The sequence below is a fragment of the Thalassophryne amazonica genome, chromosome 1 (assembly GCF_902500255.1).
Source record: "Thalassophryne amazonica chromosome 1, fThaAma1.1, whole genome shotgun sequence".
Classification (NCBI taxonomy): domain Eukaryota; kingdom Metazoa; phylum Chordata; class Actinopteri; order Batrachoidiformes; family Batrachoididae; genus Thalassophryne; species Thalassophryne amazonica.
In genome coordinates, this window is record NC_047103.1 from 45,280,604 (window position 1) to 45,304,841 (window position 24,238).

A 24,238-nucleotide genomic window follows, 5' to 3' on the forward strand; every position below is an offset into this window, starting at 1 on the left:
GTGTGCCAAATTTGGTGCTTTAGTCATAAAATGAACAATTGTTATGGAAATTTTAGCTAAGCTGCACCACTAATTCTTCTCTTACCTCTGACATCAACAAAGCATTTTTATCCACACAACTGCTGCTCACTGGATAACTTTTCTTTTTTCCGACCATTCTCTGTAAACCCTAGAGATGTTTGTCTGTGAAAACCCCATAGATCAGCAGTTTCTGAAACACTCAGACCAGCCCATCTGGCACCAACAACCAATTCAAAGTCACTTAAATCTCCTTTCTTCCCCATTCAGATGCTCAGTTTGAACTTAAGCAAGTCATCTTCACCACATCTAGATGTCCAAATGCTTTGAGATACTGCTATGTTGATTGGCTAGTTAGCTATTTGTGTCAACAAGCAACTGAACAGGTGTACCTAATAAAGTGGCTGGTGAATGTATACTAGTATGTCTCTCCCGCTGCTCCCTTGTTTTCACTCGGGGTTGCCACAGTGGATCTGAGGTGGATCTGCATGTTGCTTTAATCAAGGGTCATGAGGCTGGGGGGGCTTATCCCAGCAGTCTTTTTTCTTTACTTCATGGACTTGAGTTTGAAGTCCTGATCCATTTATTCATTTGACTTAAACCTGCAAGAGACTGACTCTCAAATTAATCCAAGTTATGTCAGATTACAGAATGAAAGCATGCGTATTTAAAAACTTCTTTTAATGTGCTTCCACAGCGACTGCCTTCATCCATCATAACATGGACAAACTCAGCAGGATCTACCCAGGCGGCTTCAGAACTGACTCCTCTAACTACAACCCAGTGCCCATGTGGAATGTTGGCAATCAGATTGGTACATCCTCATTATTATTTATTATTATTATTATTATTATTATTATTATTATACTATTAACTCCAGCCATTCATTATCTATATAACTACTGGGGTTTAATTTTTCTCATCTGATTGCTTCATTAGTGGCACTGAACTTCCAGACTCCCTCCAAGGAGATGCACCTATACCAGGGACGGTTTCTGCCAAACGGCATGTGTGGCTACATTTTGAAACCTGAATTTCAAAGAAGGTTGTCTTCTCAGTTTCATCCCAGCACACTTTTAAAAGGACCCTGGCTAAAGACAAAAACCTTTCATGTGATGGTGAGCAAGTAAAGTGTTTAACTTCACACTTTTCTGCTGGAGCAGAAACATAATTTTGAATTTGAAATATCCAGGTTATCTCAGCTCAGCAGCTACCTAAACTCAACAAGGACAAGGAAAATTCCATCGTGGATCCGCTGGTGAGAGTGGAGACCTATGGTATCCCTGCAGACACCGGCAGCAAAGAGACACACTACGTCGAAAATAACGGTGAGCAAAAATACACGTTCACACACTCAGAGAAGTGAAACAGGTAGGCTGTTCACTTTATAAAAAATGTTCCCTTTATCGGTTTTTAAAATACAGTTATAATAATAGTAATAATAATGATGATAATATTTTAAAGCCAATATTTTGTTTGATAGCTAATCATTTTTTATAATTTAGTTTGATGAACTTAATATTTTTCCAAATTCAATCTGTTCAAGTCTGGGAGCATGGGCTTTGCCACATCCACGATATCACAGAACTGTCTTGGTCCTGGATGGCAACCACCCACCCTGACGCAGCCAGGTGAAAAGCGGCCATCCCCTTGGCCTTCTCCAGCTACTGCGGTCCTCAATGTTCAGGCACCTGTGTACTGCATCATGCAGAGAAACGTGTCACATGGCAAATGTCCAAGCTGACGCTCCCTCACAATGCAAATGATTTCTCCTCATCTTAGGCTCTCTTAGTAACTGCTTGTTTGACGCAAAGTCATTCCAGGAGTACCCAAGGATCCCCCAAAGAGAACTAGTATCAAAGAGACCCAGTCCTCACCTTGGGTCACTGGTTAATCATCCAAGTCTCACAGCCATACAACGAGACAGGTAGCACCAGGACCATAAAGACTTGGACCTTCATTCTTCTGCAAAGAATCAGCATCACCAGGCAGGAGACCCAGAGACATGAATGTCACTGCTGAGATAAGTGAATGTCTATACAAGTTTATCACTTTCACCACATCCAGATACACCTCTGATGGTTGAGTCCAGGAAGTCATTCAATGTCTGGGTCTTCGTCTTCATCCAAGACAATGGCAAATACAGACATTCTGATTCCTTACTCAGCTTCTCAAGTGCTGCAATCAGAGCATCCATTGAAAAAAAATATCACAGCATTGTCAGCAAAGTCAAGGTCAGCAAACCTTACCTTGCTAACAAAGTAGTGACTACGCACCTAGCTGGCAAAGGCCAATTGGGATAAACTCAAGAATCTGCCTTCACTCTGCATAGCACTCACAGTTTCTGTGTATAGACTGGCTATGATGTCCATTAACTTCTTGGGGATCCCACAAATTCTCTGGATGTCCCAGAGAGCAGTCCAAGCAAGTAAATCAAATCCTTTGGGAAAATCAACATAGGTTGCGAAGAAGCATTGCTGATATCCCGCTTGTGTTCTGTGAATACTCACATTGCTAGAATGTGGTTGATAGTTGAGTTTTTGGGTGTGACACAGGACCATTCCCATCTCTTAGCAGGAATTAGTCTGAACCAAATGCTATTGAGACAAACCCTGCAAGCACCTTCCCTGGCACAGAGAGCAGTGTGATACCCTATAATTGTTACAATCTGTACAATCACCCTTTCCTGTCCAGATTCAAACAAATAGTCCTTTCATCCAGTCTGTGGGGATGGTACTTCCAGTTTAAAACCAACATTCTTTGCAGTGCCAGAAGAACAGCATCTCCACCGGCCTGGAGGAGCTCATCTCCAATGCCATAGATCCCTGGAGCTTAATGGCCTTTTGTGATCTCACCAACATCTGGAGGTTCACAATTAACTGGAGAATCGGCCACAAGAATCCCGAAGCCAAAAATGTCTGACATCCCAGCAGGAGGTTCTGCCTTATACAACTGCTCAAAGTAGTGGGGGGGGGGGTGCACCATGACAGTACAGCAGAGGCATGTGAGACAAAATAAATGTAATTAAAGTCAGTGTTTGAGTTTTTTGACAGCAGATGCACAGACCTGCACACACTGATAGAGAATAGGAACACACAGCTGTATGTATTGAAAAGCTGAGCAGGAAAATGCTGTTTGAGATAATCCACTCTGTCTTCCTGCCTCACTCCGCCCATCAAGAAGTTTGTAAAAAATGCATTGCGGGAAAAGCTGCCATGTGCTTTCTTACAGTGCCTGCAGGCTCATTTGTGCTTTGAGAATACAGAGACAAACTTGAGAAACTCCATGAGACGGCTTAATTGATGAAAACTTTTCTAGTATTAACATAAGTGGGTAACAGCAATGTGACATTTGATCCCAATGACATGGATCATCACCAAAATGATTGACATTCACTGACATACTAAATTAGAAATCAGCAAAAGGGCCTGGGAGGAGTAGGCCAGGAAACAGCCAGGCAGACGTGACCTTTGACCCCAATGATTGACCTTTGGCAAATTTCACATTGCTGAGCAACTCTGGAACCCACCTCCATGTGTGTGACAAGTTTGGTGCAAATTGGAGTGAAAAACGTTGACCCCCAGTGACACCCAGCGTTTTCCCAACCTGTGGAAAATTTGATCTTGCCTGGGCAGTGCTGAACCACCTCCATCTCCAGGTGTGCAGATTTGGTGGACATCGAGGTGAGAAATCACAATTTTGACCTCTGAGCCTAATGTTCTTCAACTTTATCAAATGGAACCTTTTATGGGCAATTTGAGGGATGACCATCTTTGACATACCAAGTTTGGTGAAAATTGACCAAAACACCTGGGAGGAGTAGGCCAACAAGCTGAAGGAAAGACAGATGGACGGATGGACAGACATACAGACATTGTTTAAATTATATTATGGTGTTCCAGGCAGCTTTCATTCACCAGCAGCAGCACAAACTCCATGGAGTCATAATTCACTGATGTTTTTCAATGTCTTAGTAGTGCAGCAGATAAGAGACTATTTAGAGTGGAATCCTGCAGATGGTGATAAAAGCATCAAATTCGGCAGAAATAGTCCTCAGACAATCCTCTTTTGAAAAAAAAAACAAAAAACGATTGGCCACTTGAATTTTCAGCTGGCATTCAGGTCGAGGTCAATTGAAGAATTACACAGGAGTCAAAATTAAAAGATGCTTCAATCATATTGAAACCTATGCCACATTATTTGTCTGATCATAAAGATTCCAAAAAGGTATGGTTTGGACGGTCTGTAACTGAATTCTATGGAGTTATGGGATAAAAACAGCAAGAATGGTGACAAAGGTCAGGGTTGGTTTGTACAGGGGTCAAAGGTTAAAGTTGCTCCAATTTTGGTAAAAAGTGATGCAAATTACTAGTTGAGTTAACACGGTTTTAAAAAGGAATAGTTTGGACCATGAATCATCCTTATTTATCACGTTACGGGGTAACATAGTCCTTGTTTGCCCTTTACTTTGGAGACCAAGCATTCAACACTGTCAAAACTATTCCATTTATTAATCCTATTAGCTCAACCAATAATTTGCATCACTTTTTACCAAAATTGGAGCAATTTTAACTTTTGACCCCTGTACATAATGAAACTGAGCTTTGTCACCATTCTTGCTGTTTTTATCCCATAACTCCATAGAATTCAGTCACAGGTAGTCCAAACTATACCTTTTTGGAATCTTTATGATCAGGAAAATAATGTGGAATATTTTTCAATATGATTGGAGCATCTTTTAATTTTGACCTCTGTGTAATTCTTCAATTGGCCCCTACCTTGGAGGGGAGGTGATGGTCTAGTGGTTAAGGTGTTGGGCTAGAAAATCACTAAGGGCCCTTGGGCAAGGCCTTTAATCCCCTATTGCTCCTGGTGTGTAGTGAGTGCCTTGTATGGCAGCACCCTGACAGCACCCTGGTGTGAATGTGAGGCATAATTGTAAAGCGCTTTGAGCGTCTGATGCAGATGGAAAAGCACTATATAAATGCAGTCCATTTACCTGACCACCGATTGAAAATTCAAGTGGCCAATTGTTTTTTTCAAAAGACGAGTGTCTAAGGAGTATTTCTGACAAATTTGATGCTTTTATCACCATTTGCATGATTGTTTCAGTTATCTGCTGCACTATAGTAGTTTTTAGAGCAATTGCCACTCTGACAAAAACAATAAAAGTGTGCCAAATTTAACAGTTTGAATAATAACCCTCCCCCTGCAGGTTTTAATCCTATGTGGAACGAGAACTTCCAATTTGACATCCACGTCCCAGAGCTGGTCCTGGTGCGGTTTTTGGTGTTGGACTACGATGTGGCATCCCAGAACGATTTCGTTGGGCAGTACAGTCTCCCCCTCACCAGCATCCAGAACGGTAAGGAACGCTGCGGCGGCGCTAATCTGGAAATGCTTAAAAAAAACAAAACAAAACAGAATCATGTAATCACAGAGCACAAAATGTTTCACTTCTGTGCGAAAGCAACAAAAACAGTATTCATAATTGTCATTTTGTACATACTTGAAGGTCAGTTATTTTAACTGAAGAACAAAGTAATCATGACAACTGAAAGTTCTTAGTTATTATTATGATTATTTTATATATTTAATATTATTTGTTATTATGATTTACAGTTTGTCATTAAGTTTGCCATATTTATTGCAATAAATAACTGTTTTATCTGGTTGTTTTATTGGCTTATCAAACATGTCCAAGTATTCATCCGCCACAAGTCAAAGTACTTTCATGTTGGCATCTGGGGAGGGTGGCACTTAGAGAGACCACAACACTTTGAAATTAAGACAACACTAGCAAATGCAAAAAAAAACACCTGCATCAGTGCTGCAGCAGGTAGTTGCATCAAAAAATGTCTTGCAAGTTGAAAAAACACTTGCAAACAGAGCGCAAACAGAATCTGCAGCACCGGCAACAATTTGATTTGATAATGTGTGAGCTGGAAATTCAGACAGTGCACTTAAAGGCACAGATGTGCTGCAAAGCTTCGCAACGCAGTGGAAGTACTAAGAACACAAAAAGAAGTTTGTGCCCAGAGGACTGTTACTGATGCAGGAAGTTTATTTAGTATTTACTTTATTGATGATTTTACTCCTGATCCAACTATATTTTCATATTTTATTATTTCCTTGCAATTCATTGACCAGTAGAAGTCAATCTAATTCCTCTGGGCAGAAATCTTTTTTGTGTTGTTAGCAGGGCTTTGAACCCAACTGGTTCGATCCGAACAGAAAACAGTATTTTAACGTCTCCAGTTTTGGGTTTCACCCCAAAATTGATCTTCCCGCACCAGTTACAACAAAAAACTATCGTTCCCGAACCAGTTAATAACATTCCATGTCAGCTGCAGGACACTGAAAACACTGTATATGCCACACCTGTATATGGCGCTGTAATGCTCCCATGAAAAATGGAGAAGAAGACAATATAGCATTCTGTACATAGACATTATATAGATAGACGCCTTGCTGCAATGTAATCTAGCATCGCCGCCATATTGGATTGGTCTCTTCATAATAGACTAGCACCGGAGTCAATGGAGAGTGAGCAAATTTGTTGATATTTTGTGCTGCTTATAGTTGCAATAACCGGCGCAGTATAGAAACCAAATCGCATGGAATTACCTTTCACAAATACGACTGAACAACAGTTTTGGTTATGTTACCATATGTAATATTATGTTATTGTAACAAACGGTACTTATGTGTAATGTTATTACAGCAGGAACTGGTAATCTCTCTCATTACCTGTGTTTCCATCCAGCTAGTATCGCAACTCTTAAGCGAATTTTCATTAATGCGGCAAAAGTAAGAGTACATTTGTGTGCATTTCTATCCACTTATGTGCTTTTGTTTCACGGGATAAGCCGTAGGTGCCATTAAGTGTAGCTAATTCTTGAGTCCATTGCCAAGACCTCTGCAGAAGAAGACGGTGCTCACTGGTGCACACAAAGAGGTTAATAAGCACGACAAATGAGAACCATCATTTCATGCTTCGGTCATTTGTGGTGTCTGTATTTCACAAAGTCAGGCTGCACCACATTGCAAAATTAGACCCTGGAATGACCTGGCATTATATTGGTTTCTTTTCCTCACACTGGGGGCACAACAGGGACCCATCCAAGGTGGCGGCCATGCTGCTACGTCAGCTTCACTAGGCAGTGGCATTCCATGAGGCGTCAACGTATATAATGTCTATGGATCAGTAGCAGGCAGCAGAAGTGGGACTCTGAGTAAAATAGTCTCTTAAGAGAAAAAGGGTGCATGCTGATCATCTGAAGTGGACTTATTACATATTTAAAACAAAGCGGTGTGTTTTTGTATTTTTAAAAGACCAAAAAAACAAAATGCTGTCTTGCTCTCGCACACCAAAATAATGGACCGAGCACTAACTAGCAGCTAACGCTAAAGCTCCTGTCCTCACATGATCATTCCTACAGTTCTGACTGTTTCAAATATTAAAACCATTCACACAGTGAGTAAACATAAAGTCTTAATCTGACCTGTTACGTCATCATCACAGCTTGGCGGTAAGATGTCCTTGTTTTGGAAGACAACATCTGGGAAATACTTCCTTATTGTGGAAATTAATGAAGAAACAACATTTTTAAAGAAGTCCCTCATCACAGCGCTCAGGCATTCGTCGTCTCGAAAATAAATTCCATAAAATTCCAAATTCCACCAAAAAAAAAAACAAAAAAAGCATAATAATGCCAATAAAGTCAGCATTTTTAAAGAAGTCCATCATCAGGCATCCGTTGTCTCAAAAATAAATGTTATAAAAATTCCAAATATTTAAAAAAAAAGCATAATATTGCAAATATTTTTAAAGAAGTTTGTCTGCTCTGGGCGCATTTGTCAGCATGAAACACAGGACGTGGCGCTTTGTCCTGCCAACAACAACCAGAATAAGTGAACGACAGGAAGTGAACCTCACCGGGTGATTGTAAATGGAAACCTTTTCAAGAATGAAAAAATAACAGTTAACTGTTAATTAACCGGTTGCCATTATTTTAAAATGACAAAAAAATATCAAATTCATGGTTTTGTTTTCGTTCCACGAACTCTTTCAAAACCTTATTGGTTGTTAGTACTTCTGTTGTGTTTTTGAACTTTGCAACACATCTGTTTTGGCGCATTATCTGAATTTGCAGATGTTGCCTTAATTTGTAAGTGTATGGCCTCTCATGGCCACCGTACTGTAGAAGGGGATTTTCTGTTTTTCTGTAACAGATGAAGTACTTTGACCTCAAATTTACTGACTTAGTTGATATTTGTGTTTTTAGGATACCGCCATATCCCGCTGCTCACCAAGCGAGGAGACCTTATCCCCTCTGCTGGACTCTTTGTGCATCTTATGCTTGTGGACGCACAGTAAACTTGTAATGTGGGAAAACCACAGTTTTATTAACACTGTAAAACAATTTGTTCTTAAGCTGCAATTAACCCGGAACAAATATTTTAGCTTTTTTTGTTTGTTTTGTTTTTTTAAATCCTTAGCTATTATAGGTAAGAGCTCCAGTTTATTAACAAAATAAGAGTGAAAAACAAAGAACTGAATGAATAGTGCAACAATTTAAATGGAGTCATTCCATCTGCCATATTTGGAGGATGTTCAGCGTAACAATCACGTTTCCTTCACACAGAAAAAGGTGAGGAGCAGATATCAAGTTAACATGTTTGGATTGTATAATTTCTATACAGTGTTTTAATTTGGTGAGTTCAATGAGGTTTGATTATAGTTAGAGCCAGGTATAGTTGGACATTCACATACGAGGTCTGTCAATAAAGTAACGGTCCTTTTTATTTTTTTCAAAAACTATATGGATTTCATTCATATGTTTTTACGTCAGACATGCTTGAACCCTCGTGCGCATGCGTGAGTTTTTCCACGCCTGTCGGTGACGTCATTCGCCTGTGAGCACTCCTTGTGGGAGGAGTCGTCCAGCCCCTCGTCGGAATTCCTTTGTCTGAGAAGTTGCTGAGAGACTGGCGCTTTGTTTGATAAAAATTTTTTCTAAACCTGTGAGGCACATCGAAGTGGACATGTTTCGAAAAATTAAGCTGGTTGTCGGTGAAAATTTTAACGGCTGATGAGAGCTTTTGAGGTGATTCTGTCGCTTTAAGGACTTCCCACGGAGCGAGACGTCGCGCAGCGCTCCCAGGCGCCGTCGTCAGCCTGTTTCAAGCTGAAAACCTCCACATTTCAGGCTCTGTTGATCCAGGACATCGTGAGAGAACAGAGAAGTTTCAGAAGAAGTCGGTTTCAGCATTTTATCCGGATATTCCACTGTTAAAGGAGATTTTTTTAATGAAAGACGTGCGGATGGGTCCGCGCGTCGGGACGCAGCCGGCGCGGTGCGGCAGCACAGGAAAAACACCTCCGTGTTGATAACCATTTGTAAAATCCAGGCGGCTTTTGATGGCTTTCAGTGGAGTGAGTATATGAGAAATTGTTTAACAGCTGGACATGTTCCAACTTGTCCTTAAGGCTTTCAACAGAGGTGTTTTTCCTGTGGCGGAGCATCGCAGCGGCTGCGAGCCGACGCTGCAATCCGCCCGCACGTCTTTCATTAAAAAAATCTCCTTTAACAGTGGAATATCCAGATAAAATGCTGAAACCGACTTCTTTTGAAACTTCTCTGTTCTCTCACGATGTCCTGGATCAACAGAGCCTGAAATGTGGAGGTTTTCAGCTTGAACAGGCTGATGACGCTGCCTGAGAGCGCTGCGCGACGTCTCGCACCGTGAAAAGTCCTTAAAGCGACAGAATCACCTCAAAATCTCTCATCAGCCGTTAAAATTTTCACTGAAAACCAGCTTAATTTTTCGAACCATGTCCACTTCGATGTGTCTCACAGGTTTAGAAAAAATTTTGATCAAACAACGCGCCAGTCTCTCAGCAACTTCTCAGACAAAGGAATTCCGACGAGGGGCTGGATGACTCCTCCCACAAGGCGTGCTCACAGGCCAATGACGTCACCGACAGGCGTGGAAAAACTCACGCATGCGCACGAGGGTTCAAGCATGTCTGACGTAAAAGCATATGAATGAAATCCATATAGTTTTAGAAAAAAATAAAAAAGACCTATACTTTATTGACAGACCTCATATATGCAAAATAACTTTTTCTGCATCAAACACTCTTAATTTGTCATGAAAAACAAACTACACCACTCTTTCAGTGTTTCTGTTTTGATGGATTTTGTTCTGTAGACAGGTCTCAATTTAGCATCCTCATTTTGTTTTAATGAATATTTTATGCCTTATTACAGATTTGATAAAAAATGTGATATTGTATCTAAAGGTAAATGTTTTACTCATGAAGAGTAAACCTGTGTGTGTGTGTGTGTCTTTGGCTGTATTTGATTACAACAAAAATTTATGTCTTGCCTTGAATTGAAGGAATCCCCAAAATACTAAATGTATGATAGCGCTCACAGACCCAAACAAATTTGGTTCTAAATTGAAGAAACTTATTTTTGTGCTGGTTTGACTGCAAAACACTTCCCCTGTTTTTTTTTTTTTTTTTTAGTCCCATCGCTTTGTGTTGGACAGTGTGTGTGTGTATGTGTGTGTGTGTGTGTGTGTTCTTTCTTTAAAGCTACAGCATGTAGGATTTAGAGTCATCTAATGGTGAGATTGCAGGTTGCATTACACCGTCAGTCACAATTTTGTTTTCCTTCATTTTTCAGTTTTTTTTTGGGGGGGGGGGGGCGGTAAAAGGGATTATCTTGCCTTATCTTCTGATAATCAATATCCATGATCCTCCATTTCACACAAATGAGGCTTCTCACGCTTGTTAGCCTGCACCAGCAACCAGTAGACAATGCAGAAGTGAAGCCGCCACATATTCCTTCTTCTTTTTTCTTTTTAATATTTAATTTAATTTACTCTTCCAGCCACATTGCAAATCACGGAATGTAAATGGACTACATTTATATAGCACTTTTCCATTTGCATCAGACGCTCAAAGCGCTTTACAATTATGCCTCACATTCACTCCGATGTCAGGGTGCTGCTATACAAGGTGCTCACTACACACCGGGAGCAACTAGGGGATTAAAGACCTTGACCAAGGGCCCTTAGTGATTTTCCAGTCAGGCAGGGATTTGAACCGAGGATCTTCTGGTCTCAAGCCCAACACCTTAACCACTAGACCATCACCTCCCCCAAAAAGAGGAATGTCCCTTTTGGGCTACTGTACAAATGTGAAGGGCTCACTCTAAGCTTTTGAAAAAAACAAATTCTTGCAGGTAACTTATACACTAATAAATAAATGGGTTTAATGTATTTCTGCTGGAAAAAACAGCCCTAAATCTTGCACACTGTAGCTTTAAAAAACAAAAGTTAAATGAATGCTTCTACTGGACCAGATTTGAGGCACTGTTTGGCTTTTAAAGTATTGAGAAAGCTCCCCTTTGAAAGAACAGAATGCTTCCATAGTGTTCTGTATCCCATAACTCATCCCATAATAAATCCCATAACATAAAGAAAAGACTCTGGAAAAATAATTCTGCATATAGTGAAAATCCACACACACACACACATATATATATATATATATATATATATATATATATATATATATATATATATATATATATATATATATATATATATATATATATATATAATACAAATAATGGATGGTAAGGAGTCCAACATAGAGAAATATTGGATTCAGAAAAGTTATATTGGACGAGGCTATGTCCAATATAACTATTCTGAATCCAATATTTCTCTTTGTTGGATGACTTGCCATCCATCAGTTGTTATGTTCTCCACCCCCCTCCCAAATTAAGCAAACAGCAAAGAGTCAAGTAAATTAGATCAATTTATTTTGTTGTGAACAGCATATGAATGCTTCTAAAACATCAGTAGCATGCTTGTCTACCTTCTTAGTGTTTTTGGCATCCTTGGAGTTCAATATTTCCACCAGTTCCTCCTCTGTGAACTCAGCAAACCTCGCTGGCAGACGATTTTCTGCTGTTGTTGACATGTTTGTTGCCATATTTTCAACCAGCGTCTGTCAGCAAGTTCCTGACCTCCGCTACGTCATTAGTGATGTCATCTCATGAATAATTGTGTGCCGCGCTCTGATTGGCTAGCTGTTGGCAGTAAGCTCTAACGCTATTGGTCAGTGGGAACCAATCCAATATAACTTTTGGTCCTAGCCTTTTTGGATCCCTTTGGATCCAACAGTGATGCCGGTAACGCGTTACTCTAATCTGACCACTTTTTTTAGTAACGAGTAATCTAACGCGTTAATCTTTCCAAAACAGTAATCAGATTAAAGTTACTTCTCCATGTCACTGTGCGTTACTATTATTTTTGCATTGTGGGTCGATAGCAGCATTAAACTTGGTCCGTGGGCAGGGGGTCGACTGCACTGTCCACTTTAAGCGAGCTGTGAGCTTTTCATCCACGGTTTTTTGCAGCAGCTACAACTCGTCCTCACCTTAAAGGCATCAACAGCACACCTGAACTGAGCTTTACAAAGACATTTTTATGCTTTTTTCTCCTTTATTTAGAATTCTGAGCTGAGCCGCTCAGTATCTGCTCCTAAAAACAGCTGATCCTTCCTGATTTAATAGTTACATTTATAAACAATGTAGGTTAGAAATTGTAAGTTTTACTGTTACAGTGCTGTCAACAGTTAAATATGAGGTCAAGAAAGAGGTCTTTATTTTACTTTTTATAAAACAAGTATTTATTTTCATTGAAGTCAAGAAAGGGTGACTATAAAGTGAGTTTTGGCAAAACAAGTATCATTGTCATGTTGAGGTGGCAGAGGGTTGTTGTGGGCAGCTGGGGAAAGTAACTAAAAAGTAACTAGTAATCTAACTTAGTTACTTTTACAATTGAGTAATCAGTAAAGTAACTAAGTTACTTTTTCAAGGAGTAATCAGTAATCAGTAATTGGATTACTTTATCAAAGTATCTGTGGCAACACTGGGATCCAACATAACTTTCTGGCGCCAAGCATGCCAAAATACAGGTAAATGATGGACAGAAAGGCTAATCTGTAATTGGCTATTGCAATCTGAGAAAATAATATATATATATATATATATATATATATATGTATATATATATATATATGTATATATATATATATATATATATGTATATATATATATATATGTATGTATATATATATATATATATATATGTATGTATATATATATATATATATATATATATATATAATATGTATACTGTTGATTTTGCACAGCTTGCATTTGTAACTGAAGAGTCTGGCAATATAAAAATACAGAAGCGTATTGCATTCACTTGATAAATTTATTTTTTGGTTTGTTTTTTGGAGTAATTATTTGTGTTTTTTTCTGAGTAATTTGTTTTTTGTCTGTTTTTTGGGATAATTATTTCTGTTTTTCAGAGTAGTTTATTTATGCTTAGTTTTTCAGAGTAAGTTTTTCCTGATTTTTCTGAATATTTTTTTTGTTCTGTTTTTCGGACCAATGCCTTACCTTAATTGACCCAGTACGCTAGAGAGTTGAAGGCATGTATGCGCAGGCAGGAGTCACCATAGGTCCAGGGGAGCACGGGAGACTCTTAGAGGTTGGATGTTCTCACGGGAGTTCAAAGTATCTCGATATTTCAGAACAAAAATTACTCCGAAAAAGGGGGTGGAATTACCATGAAAAACAGAACAACAACAAAAAAAAAACAACTGAAAAACAGGAAAATAATTACACAAATAATTACTCTGAAAAACAAACCAAAAAATAAATTTATCAAGTGAATGTGATACGCTTCCGTATAAAAAGAAATGAATGTCAAGAAGGAAAGTTCTGTCACGTCAGTTAGACTTGCAAAGAATCCCCAGAAATGTTGCTTGATTTTTAAAGAGTTGGAGAACTCTGTGCCCCTGTTTGTTCAGGAGTACATCTGTACTATAGACTGGTTAGAATACTTTTTTGCCTTAATTTAAAGAGCCTAAAGCTTATTAGTCATTTTAATTAAAAGCAATTTACAAACGGCAGTGAAAAGCAAAAGTCAGTACTGAGTTATTAAAGGAGAACTATCACTTTTCAACCTGGCTTCTGTTTTTAGATGTTTTTGGGCCCATCTTTTCACTCAAAAATGATTTTAATCAAGGCAGTAATGATTTAGAATACAAACATGATATGGGGCTAAACTCAATCCTGTCATGAGCAAAAGAACAAACTCTTTGTCTGCAGTTGACTTGTAAGGAGTCAGTGGAGAGCAGTGCCGCTGAACGCACAGTACGCTAAGGTAAGCACCTAACTGAGTAATCAGTTTCACTTTTAGTGGGTCAGCATGTGCACGTTTACCTCCAGTGGGATCTTTTCCATTGTACCAGACAGTATTCGATATTTCCTCCCGTCCAACGACTAGAAGCAGTTTATTGAATGTTAGTGTTCTCCTCATACAATAACATAATGTAGCCATTTAGCAGCCAACTATGTTTTCATTCTAAATCAGTTCTGCACTTTGTCCCAAACGTAAAAGTAAAGTAAGTTCTTTTGATGTCTTGAACCGGGAACTTTCCACTTTGGAAGCAAGTGAGCTGGACACAAAGTGAAAGGATTGGGGGTGAGACAGAGCATAGATTGAAAAACTCAAGAGTGTCCCTATAATTTGATGATGCCTACATTCATCAAGACAACACTTTTTCTCATAGCTAGTAAAGGTGTAATGGTTCCAACTTCACCTTTTCCCAACTTACATAGAACGCGCACAGTGTTGCTTGGACGTCAGGGTTAGTTGCACCAGAAAGAAAGAAAAAAAACCACGTCCATATTCTGGCAGCTTTCCGATGCAACATTCACTGGTTCAAGTCCTGTAACATTTTTTTTAATGTGCGCATTGGTGGAATATGTGCAAAACATGACACATACTGTACATGTAATAATAAATCGTGTGTGAAAAATGCAGCAGTAGCGTCATTCACCATGGCCATACTGTTGATACAGTAGCTTTATTATTGTACTTTATCATCATGATTCCAGATTTGACCACCTTTATTTTTTAGTTCTCTTATACACTCAGTTTTTTTTTTTTTTTCTTTTCTTATTTTGGAGAGTGTGTGGGTGGGGGGCAATTTTATATACATTTTGAGTTCTTGGTCTGTTAGGAGTAGCAACATCCTGGCAATCTCCTAGAAGGTCCACAAATGAATGTTCTTTCAACGATGTGATGCATCACTGTCACGTTAACGCAACATTTGATTGGTAGCTGGGTTTGAGCTTCTTATTGAATCAGTGATTTTGTGCACGTGTGATTTCATCACAATGAAAATCACAGGAAGACAATGGAACCAGATGCAGTTTTATTCAGATGCACATCTTCATTTATTCTGAATGAACATCCTGCACTGTCCAAGTGACTTTTTTCATTAAACAAACAACTTTATAACTTTCCTACTGACAGGAGGAAGTGAAGCAGTTTTATGGCTTTGCTTTTGAAACTTAAGACTGCAACAACTGATATCTAAGAAAGTAAAAAAAGAGACTTGATTAAAGAAAATTTGACTTAATTTTTGTCTAAATATAAAAATAATCTTGTCAAGCATTTTTTTTACATAAGAAAAGATGTCTTATTTTGGGAAAATGTATATCAGTTTTTATTTTCAAGCTTTTCCAGCTAATATCAATTTAACCAAGGAAAGACAATGGATTTCAAATCATCCAAGCAAAGGAACAAGATTGTTTTCCTTATTTTAAGACAGAAGCTGATCTTAAAATAAGAATTCTGTCTAGTTTTAAGGCACATTTTGATTATTCAGAGCCTAGGACATTTTGCTAGTTTCTAACAAAGTCAATTTTTCTTACCCCATAGGCAGATTTTTTTTTTCTTAATACTAGACAATTTGGCTGGATTTCGGATGATTTATCTTATTTTGAGAGGGACCATTTTTGCAGTGAACTTGTTTTTTCCACATGTTTGTAAAACAGATATTTTCACATTCATTACCCGATGTACTGACAAACTGCTGTATATTTGCACAATAGCTCAAATAAAACCCGAAAAGTCCACAGTGTATGATTCTCTGTGTTTATTCTTATTTTAAATGAGGCAAATACCAGTTAGGTGAATACGATCACAAATATTCTCAGTATAAATTAGTGTAATGTTTATGAAATTAGTGATTTTTTTTAACAAAATAATGTAGCAATGCACAAGCTCTAATAATTCCAGCCAATTTTGAAAACTCATTGCAGTTTTTAAATAATTAAATGTCCTGGTTCTGCAAACCTCATCAATAACAAAACTGAGTCATACTGGATTTGACAATGTTGTTTTACAGAGTATTCCTGATTTTTCTGGCTTCTCAGAAAATTCCTGCTTTCTTTTTTAAGTCCTTTTGCCTCCACACTGGCAGGCGGTCGAAGTCGGAGCGGCTGGTGCCGAGCAGGCTCTCAAAGTCCACATCAGACAAATAGTCCTGCAGCACACAGGAGGACAAACAATCATACTGACCCCTACTGTTCACACTGCTGTATGCCAGCATATGCTTAGCACACCCCCTGATCTTCTTCTCCAGCATGCGTTTGGTAATTCTGCACCCACCTCCTTGCGGCTGGGGTCCACTCCTTCAGGCAGCTCGTCCACCTGCTTGTTGATGAGCAGTTCTGGATCCAAGTACTGCCCGGAGCCACTAGCCGATGGAGAGAGAGGTGGTGGAACGCGGTGACTGGAAGGGCTGGTGGGAGTGCCTCCATGTGATCGATAAACTGGAAGGCTGCTCCCAGGTCCTCCTGGAGCTCTGTAAGCACCCCCGCCTGACCCGGCCGGACCCATGTTAGTGTTACTCATATCCTGCAGAACATCAGAATGTTATTCCTGCTCCGTGTCATGATGAAATAACTGAGTGACGGCACCATTTATCATTAGTAGTGTTAGTGAATTATTGTTGAGGATTAGCAGCAGTCAGTCACTTACTACAGTTATCTGTGACAGAGATGCTTGTTCACGCAGCTTTTTTTTCAACTCCTCATAGGAGTTGCCTCCCTGTTGAGAAGGTAAAGTAAGCTGGGTTTGACAAATTAGTATGCAGAGTAAAACATCTTCAGATAGTTCATAATTACTCACATGGTACATAATGTGTCCCCCCAACACACAAGCCTATTCTTACTACCATATTTTTAAGAGTATAAGTCTTTTTTTATTATTGGAGTTTATTTTATTTAGAGATTTGATTCTTCTGAAAGCCCAATAGAAACAAGTGATTTATCGGCATAAAAGTCCCACCAGAGAACAAGACACAGAACTTCCCACACTAGTAAAAAAAAAAAAAAAACACATACTCCAGAAGATATGGTTTCTGTGGTACATTTAATCACTGCAGATATGTATTACTGTGGAGATGCAGTAGCAGAATACTATGGAGGGTATGCACTGATGCCAACAAACCACGTCCTGAGAGGTACACCTCCACGTGGAATGGAAAAAGGCTGAAAGAAATTAGTTGTTTACAGCAGCCAAATATTACAAAATTCAGCAACCTAAGAGCAAAATCCTTTTTTGTGGTGAAGTCAGCACAGGATAGGTATACGACCAACACTGTGTGGACTGGCCTTCAGAACCCGTATTTCTTGTGGATGTTTTCGGAGCTGCAGGCATACAAATATGTCCCTGATATTCAGTACACAGACATCTACAATTATTTCTTCAGGGATACAAATACTTTGTTGTGGGGTCTGTGAACAAGATCATCATATGATGTGTCTCAGATCATCACAGCAAAGGTGAGCTACTTTGTGCACCGTTTTGTTTTTTGAATGGTGGCAATGAAAATCTCACATATCCACAGCACACGGGTTCCTCCTGCTTAGCAAGAAATGCAGGTAAGATCATTCTTCCCCGATCATTCAGTTTAGACAGATGGTCAGCTCTATGAAGAGTCCTGGTGGAGCTAAACATCTTCCATTTATGGATGATGGAGGCCACTGTGCTCATTGGGACCTTCAAAGCAGCAGAAATGTTTCTGTACCCTTCTCCAGATTTGTGCCTCCAGACAATCCTGTCTCAGAGGACTACAGACAATTCCTTTGACTTCATGCTTGGTTTGTGCTCTGACATGCACTGTCAACTGTGGGACCTTATATGTAGACAGGTGTGTGCCTTTCCAAATCATGTCCAATCAACTGAATTTACCCCACGTGGACTCCAATTAAGCTGTACAATCATCTCAAGGATGATCAGTGGAAACAGGATCACCTGAGCTCAATTTTGAGCTTCATGGCGAAGGCTGTGAATAATTATGTGAGTTCTTAGTGTTTTTACTTTTAATAAATTTGCAACATTCTCTTAAAAACATTTTTCACATTGTCATAATGGGGTATTGTGTGTAGAAGTTTGAAGGAAAAAAGTAAATTCTGTCCATTTTGGAATAAGGCTGTGACATATGGCCCCTTCACACATAGTGCGAAGTTTGGATGGCATTTGGACAAAAAAGGTGAAACAGTGCAAAACAGTTTGAAATTAGCGTACAAAACATTGCGTCGATGGGCACTAACTCTCGCACCGAGTTCGTGCACGCGCCAGTGTCTGTTGAGCAGGAACAGTGCCAGGTGCAGCACATGGCGCTGCTTATGTGAAAGAAATAAAAACCAGCTGGTACGTGTGGAACAACATTGCACCACTTATGTGGAATAATGTCAATGTCAGTTTTTTATATAGCACATTTTCAACAGCACCAGCTGCCCAAAGTGCTTCACATGTTAAAAAGCAATATCAAAAAAGTTACAAAAGCTGAGAAATTAAGATCTAAATAAACAAAAGACAAAAATAAAACCAGACACAAACAGCTTACGTTGTATTAAAAGCCAAAGCAAAAGGATATGTCTTCAGATTTAAATGACTCTAAAGTTGGAGCAGCTCTGATGTTAAAAGGCAAACTGCATAATAAAAAAAAATAAAAACCAGCCGGTACCTGTGGGACCACATCACGCTGCTTATGTGGGAAAACAACAACAACAACAACAAAAAAAACACACCACCCAGGACACGAACTTGCAACTTTCAAAACCTCTGACTCCTAGCCAGAGAGTTTACCACTGAGTTATAAAGCTGTTCTTTAAAATCTATGGGAAGCTGCCTCATATCAGGAAAGATATGGAAGTATTACAAAAAAAATGTAAATCCCACATCATATCAAAACACTGCATTTATCAAGCGAGCAATACAAATATGATCCGTCTGTTCCTCTGGTGAGGACCCATGGTCACAGACATACAGTCATGAAATGACATGAATGAGAAGCAGTGTGCTCTGATCATGTCCACATCTACTGGTCAGGTGCGCCCAATCCGCCACGTGCGTGTTCTGTAGGCTCCGTGTGCACGCTCGCTTGCGGTAGCTTGTTGCCACCATGGCGATATATGTTTTTATTTATGTTCACATAAATACAGCAATCACACACACACACGCCTCACAGTGGACAGTTGTTAGTCCATAACTGTCCAAACAGTAGGTCTTATGTAGCTGGAATGTCCAGAATGACAGATCACCACAGCCGCTTCTGTCGGAAGCCATGCCTCCCATGAGTGGAGCGCATACCCACGTGTCAGTGTGTGTGTTTGCAAAGTCGCACTCGTGGGGAACTGAGACAACTTTCACAGCAGTATGACAGTGATTGTCTGCAGTCTTTTGTCGTGCCAAGAGTGCGACTGGCCACACATTTTCTAAGTGCCATGCGAGCGGTGTTAGATGTTCATGCATGTCACCTGGAATTTGGCCGGCACCTGCCGCAAGACGGTGTGATGGGTTCACACAGCGTACACTTTGTCTTTCAGGTGCTTGTGTGTGGAAATAGTTGTAGCAACAGGTGTACAAGACATTGGAGGCAGGGACGACATGACACGTTTGCACACGATTCCCGCGTCATGCACACTAAGTGTGCACTTCGTCCAAACTTCGCACGTGTGAAGGGGCCATAAAATGTGAAAAAAGTGAAGCGCTGTGAATACTTTCTAGATGTACTGCACACGTTAAATACTTTTCATACCAAAGTATTTTTTTTAATGATTGCCATTGTTTTGTCACAAATGCGGGACTTTGTGCTTTTACCAGCGTTCAGCGCTAGTTTGGCTTCAACAATCATTAATAAAACTGGAGCTACAACAGCCTTAAAACAGTATTAAAGCCGTTTGATTTGTGATTTTTTTTTTTCTGTTTGATTTGTTAGATTCCTGTCCTCACAATGTGGACTGTCCTGTTGTCCTCCTTGTGAGAGCTGACAACCCAGTTTATGGGCGATTGAACACAGCTGCCGTTGCTTTGTTAACCATGTCAGTGTACTGCTGGCTTCTGGTGTCGCAGACCGAATGGCCCCCCTAAAAATCAGTCTGCCCTGCCTTCACTGCACATGCATCATTTTGGAGGTCAGCAGCTCGTCTGAGACAAAGTCTCTTCATCCAAAGCAATCAAATGGATTAATGGGATTACTAACCATCAGATGACAAAAACAGATGCACAGTGAACGCATCAGCTAGCAGCTCCTGTAGCTGTCGCGCTCTGAATGGACTGCATTTATATAGCACTTTTCCATCTGCATCAGACGCTCAAAGCCCTTCACCAGGCGCTCACTACACACCGGGAGCAACTAGTGGATTAAGGACCTTCTCTGATCACTTACCCCATCTTTTATTATGAAATAATGCTGAATTTATGTGGAAATGATTGTTGTACAAAAGCTTCAGATATCTGTCGCTGAGCTAGATGATGACTGGAGTGCAGTTTGAAGCAGAAATGAGGTGTTAATCCATGAACCGCAGCTGATGACGCATGCACAATGAAGGCAGGGTGGACTGATTTTTAGGGGGGACTGGGTTTGAGTACGTCACGTGCATACCCTCTATAGGTGATTGGTGATGCTGTGATCATGCAGCGTGATTGCACAGTGCCGCCCATTGACCTTCCAGACAACCGAGAAACTCACTCTCCACTTATGAGGATCCCACGCATTGAACCAGCCAGTGAACGTGAGCGGCTCACAGCCTTGCTTGACAATGATGATGGGCGTGTCAGGGTCCCGGCCTGCAGGGTGGGTTCTCAGGTATTCCTTTGTGCTGTTCCATGTCTCCTTTTTCTCATATTCATTGGCTGAGTTTCCAATCCACAAGAAAATCTGAGGCAAAGTGGAGAAAGGGCTTTTTGTAAATTCAGTGGAGAACAACAAAAGTTCTGTCTTCTTGCCCTCTTACCTCCTCCCAGGTGTCCAGCAGCATAACATCCTCCTCATCAAGGTCACTCTGGGCGAAGTCATCAACCTCAGTCATCCGAAACCGGCCTGTCTGATTGGAGCATTCAAACAACCGGGGGCTGTGAGGAGGCTCCTCCCTTTCCAGTCTGAAATGGCACACAAATTTACACTATTATTTTACAACTTCATTCATTTTTTACATGCATTCTTTCATCCAAAGTGACTTAAGCCCAGGTTACACATAGACGGTTTTGTCCGCGGATAGTACGTAGACCGAAGTTCGCGGTAGTTCCGGCTGTTTTCGTGGTGGAAAGGGGCGGAGCATTTCACGGGTGTTTTGAGCGCCGTACTAGCCACAAATACGCTGATAAAACGCCGCTAAATCCGCCGAATAAAGCGGAGTTTTGACGCCGTAGCATCCGGCACACGTCAGGCAACGGGGGTTAATACTCAGTTCTATCCTTTACAATCGCAGGTTAAGACACGCGTAAGAATGGCGGTGTTCTGCTGCCGCCGATAATGCCCTGTGTACCGCTAGATTTATCCAGGCAAATCCTGCGTTACTCCAGGAACCTTTGCTTATAGGCACCCGCCCCCAGAGTATAATAGGCTGAAGCAGCTGTCAGTGCGGGTCAGGGAGTGACAGGGAGCTCATCTCTCAGCCTTTTCCTTTTTCTCCTTTTTTCCCTCCTCAACGTGTTGCTCGTCTGCACAACAGGACTACCCTATGCTTCTGAACCGGACCTCTTGGTAAGTCCTTGCCGCTGCCAATTTTATTTTAGGAGGTATACTGGAGCTTCTCTGCAAAAATATCTGGAGCTGGCCGTGAGTGAGAGACCTGCATGCAGCGCGCTAGCGTTTTTATACTGACTGCTGCCTATCGGCCGTTTGGAACGCCGTTAACCGGGAGGTGGCGTTTAGAACAGCGTACTGTCCGCTAGGGCCGCCGTTTTGTCTGCCTCTGTGGCCGGTTAAAACGCCTTTGAGGACGCCGATGTGGGCTCTATCGTCGTTTTACACGCCGTTGGTTAGGGATACAACGCTGGCCACCAATTATGGCGGTGTAAACTGTGGGACTACAGGAAGGGGCGGGATGACACAGCGATTAAAAAGTATCAAACGCCGTTGTTCGTGTTGTCTCCGTCGTCAGGCCACTTCTCCGGGAGTGCTCCCGGAATTATTCGACATGTTGAATAATTTTTTCGACGATTCCCGGTGAAGCCGGAACCAAACCACGCCCCCGTGCACCGGCGTTAACTACGGCGTGTGATCCCTAAAACGGCCCAGAGGGGGCAAAATCTCTGCGGGGACGCTTCCGGGAGAGTTTACCATCTATGTGTAAATGGGGCTTTACAAGGGAAGAATCGCTTGTGCCGATCAAGCACAAGCTATAGTTAGAAAGGGGACTTCAGCATAACAGTAAATACTGTCTTTACAGTTTAAACGAGACTTCAGCATGATGAGCATCATCTTGACATATACAGATAAACCAACGCGCGATAGTGCAAAAGTGTAAGTACATATCAGAGTGAAAGTTGAGAAGGCAATGAAAGATAGTGCACTAAACAAAGTGTAAGACGAGCAGGGGACATCCTCACCAGACGCGCAAAATACCTCAACTGGCTTCTTTTGATGCACAGAAGCAGGAGCTCTACTCAGAGTCCCTTGCAGATATTTGAGCTTTTCCCCTTGTCACCAATCCTACTTGTGATGTTCATGGACAGGATTGCAAAGTACAGTCAGGGACCAGAGGGTGTCCAGTTTGGTGACCACAGAGTTGCATCTCTGCTTTTTGCAGATGATGTGGTTCTGTTGGTTTCATCAGGCAGTGACCTCCGATGCACATAGAGCAGGTTTGAGGCTGAGTGTGAAGCAGGCGGGATGAGAATCAGCACCTCCAAATCTGAAGGGTAAATTGGAGCGAGAGATCGATAGACAGATTGGGGCAGCGTCTGAAATTTTATGGACATTGTACCAGACCATCGTGGTGAAGAAGTAGTTGAGTCGGAAGACGAGGGGCTTTGCAATTTTCCAGGTGATTTATGCTCCTATCCTTACCTGTGGTCATGAGCTTTGGGCAATGAGTGAAAGAATAAGATTGCGGATACAAGCAGCAGAAATGATATTCCTCTTTCAGGTATCTGGGCTTAAGATAAGATAAGATAAGAAAAGCGTTTATTCATCCCTCAATGGGGAAATTTCAGTGTCACATCGCAGCCTAGAACAGTAGGAATAGAAGTGCATGCAACAAAACAACAAGCATCTCTCAAAAGCAAGAACCAAAAAAAGCACTGAGTGCCGGGTAAAGCTGAGGCTACCATTGTTCAGTTCAATGCTGCTGCTTAAACTCCTGAACAGGGTGAGAAGCTTGATTATACGGGAGGGACTTGGAGTAGAGCTACTACTTCTTTGCATTGAAAGGAGCCAGTTGAGGTGGTTCAGGTGTAGCGGCTGTAATCTGTGTTATGTTGTGTTCTTTGGCTCCTCCCACTTGCTCCCCTCGGGATGCAAACTCATGCTCCCTGGCATGGGAGGTGGACTCTCTAACCAGAAGGCTAAAACCCAGGGCTTTGGCTTTGTAGCCAGCGAATCCTTTTAGCTGTTGGGGAGTGAGGTTTACTAACTACTTATGCACAGCGACTCCTGCTGGCTTTTGTTACACTGGCATCTGGTGAGGATGCTCGCTGGTTGTCTCCCTAATGAGTTCTTCCGGACACATCCAACTGGGAGGAGGCCCCGGGGAAGATCCAGGACACGCTGGAGAGATTAGATTTCCCAGCTGTCTTGGGAACACCTTGGGATCCCCCAGGAAGAAAGGACTTGGCTGAGGATAGGGAAGTGTGGGATGAGCCACACTATTCAACCATTCAATGAGGAACATCCGAGTTGAATGGAACATTTCACTTTTCACAGAATAAAATATTCTTTCCATTGTACGAATGAAAAAAAAAACATTCATTATTTGTTTTATATAACACCTAAAACAGATCCTTGTCATTTGATATTTTATTCATTTCTAAA

At 40.9% G+C, this 24,238-nt stretch overlaps 2 protein-coding genes across 4 annotated transcripts in view; one reads left to right on the forward strand and one right to left on the reverse strand.

Annotated features, from left to right (window-relative positions):
* Positions 1-8,904, forward strand: part of plcd1a (phospholipase C, delta 1a) — an 83,413-nt gene extending 74,509 nt beyond the window's left edge. For both annotated transcript variants that reach the window (XM_034168925.1, XM_034168923.1), the window contains exons 11-15: positions 716-832; positions 958-1,136; positions 1,211-1,346; positions 5,234-5,383; positions 8,307-8,904. In XM_034168925.1, coding sequence (XP_034024816.1) covers positions 716-832; positions 958-1,136; positions 1,211-1,346; positions 5,234-5,383; positions 8,307-8,398 — 674 coding nt within the window. In that variant the 3' untranslated portion in view covers positions 8,399-8,904. The remainder of the gene's footprint in view (positions 1-715; positions 833-957; positions 1,137-1,210; positions 1,347-5,233; positions 5,384-8,306) is intronic.
* Positions 8,905-16,042: 7,138 nt separating this feature from the next.
* The window catches only part of vill (villin-like), a 52,970-nt gene continuing 44,774 nt past the window's right edge, over positions 16,043-24,238 (reverse strand). The window contains exons 17-21 of one of the 2 annotated variants that reach the window (XM_034168933.1): positions 21,219-21,363; positions 20,954-21,142; positions 16,954-17,022; positions 16,582-16,830; positions 16,043-16,456 (exon numbers count right to left, since the gene is read on the reverse strand). In XM_034168933.1, the coding sequence (XP_034024824.1) occupies positions 16,343-16,456; positions 16,582-16,830; positions 16,954-17,022; positions 20,954-21,142; positions 21,219-21,363 (766 nt within the window). In that variant the 3' untranslated portion in view covers positions 16,043-16,342. The remainder of the gene's footprint in view (positions 16,457-16,581; positions 16,831-16,953; positions 17,023-20,953; positions 21,143-21,218; positions 21,364-24,238) is intronic. The other variant, XM_034168936.1, reaches the window with a different exon arrangement.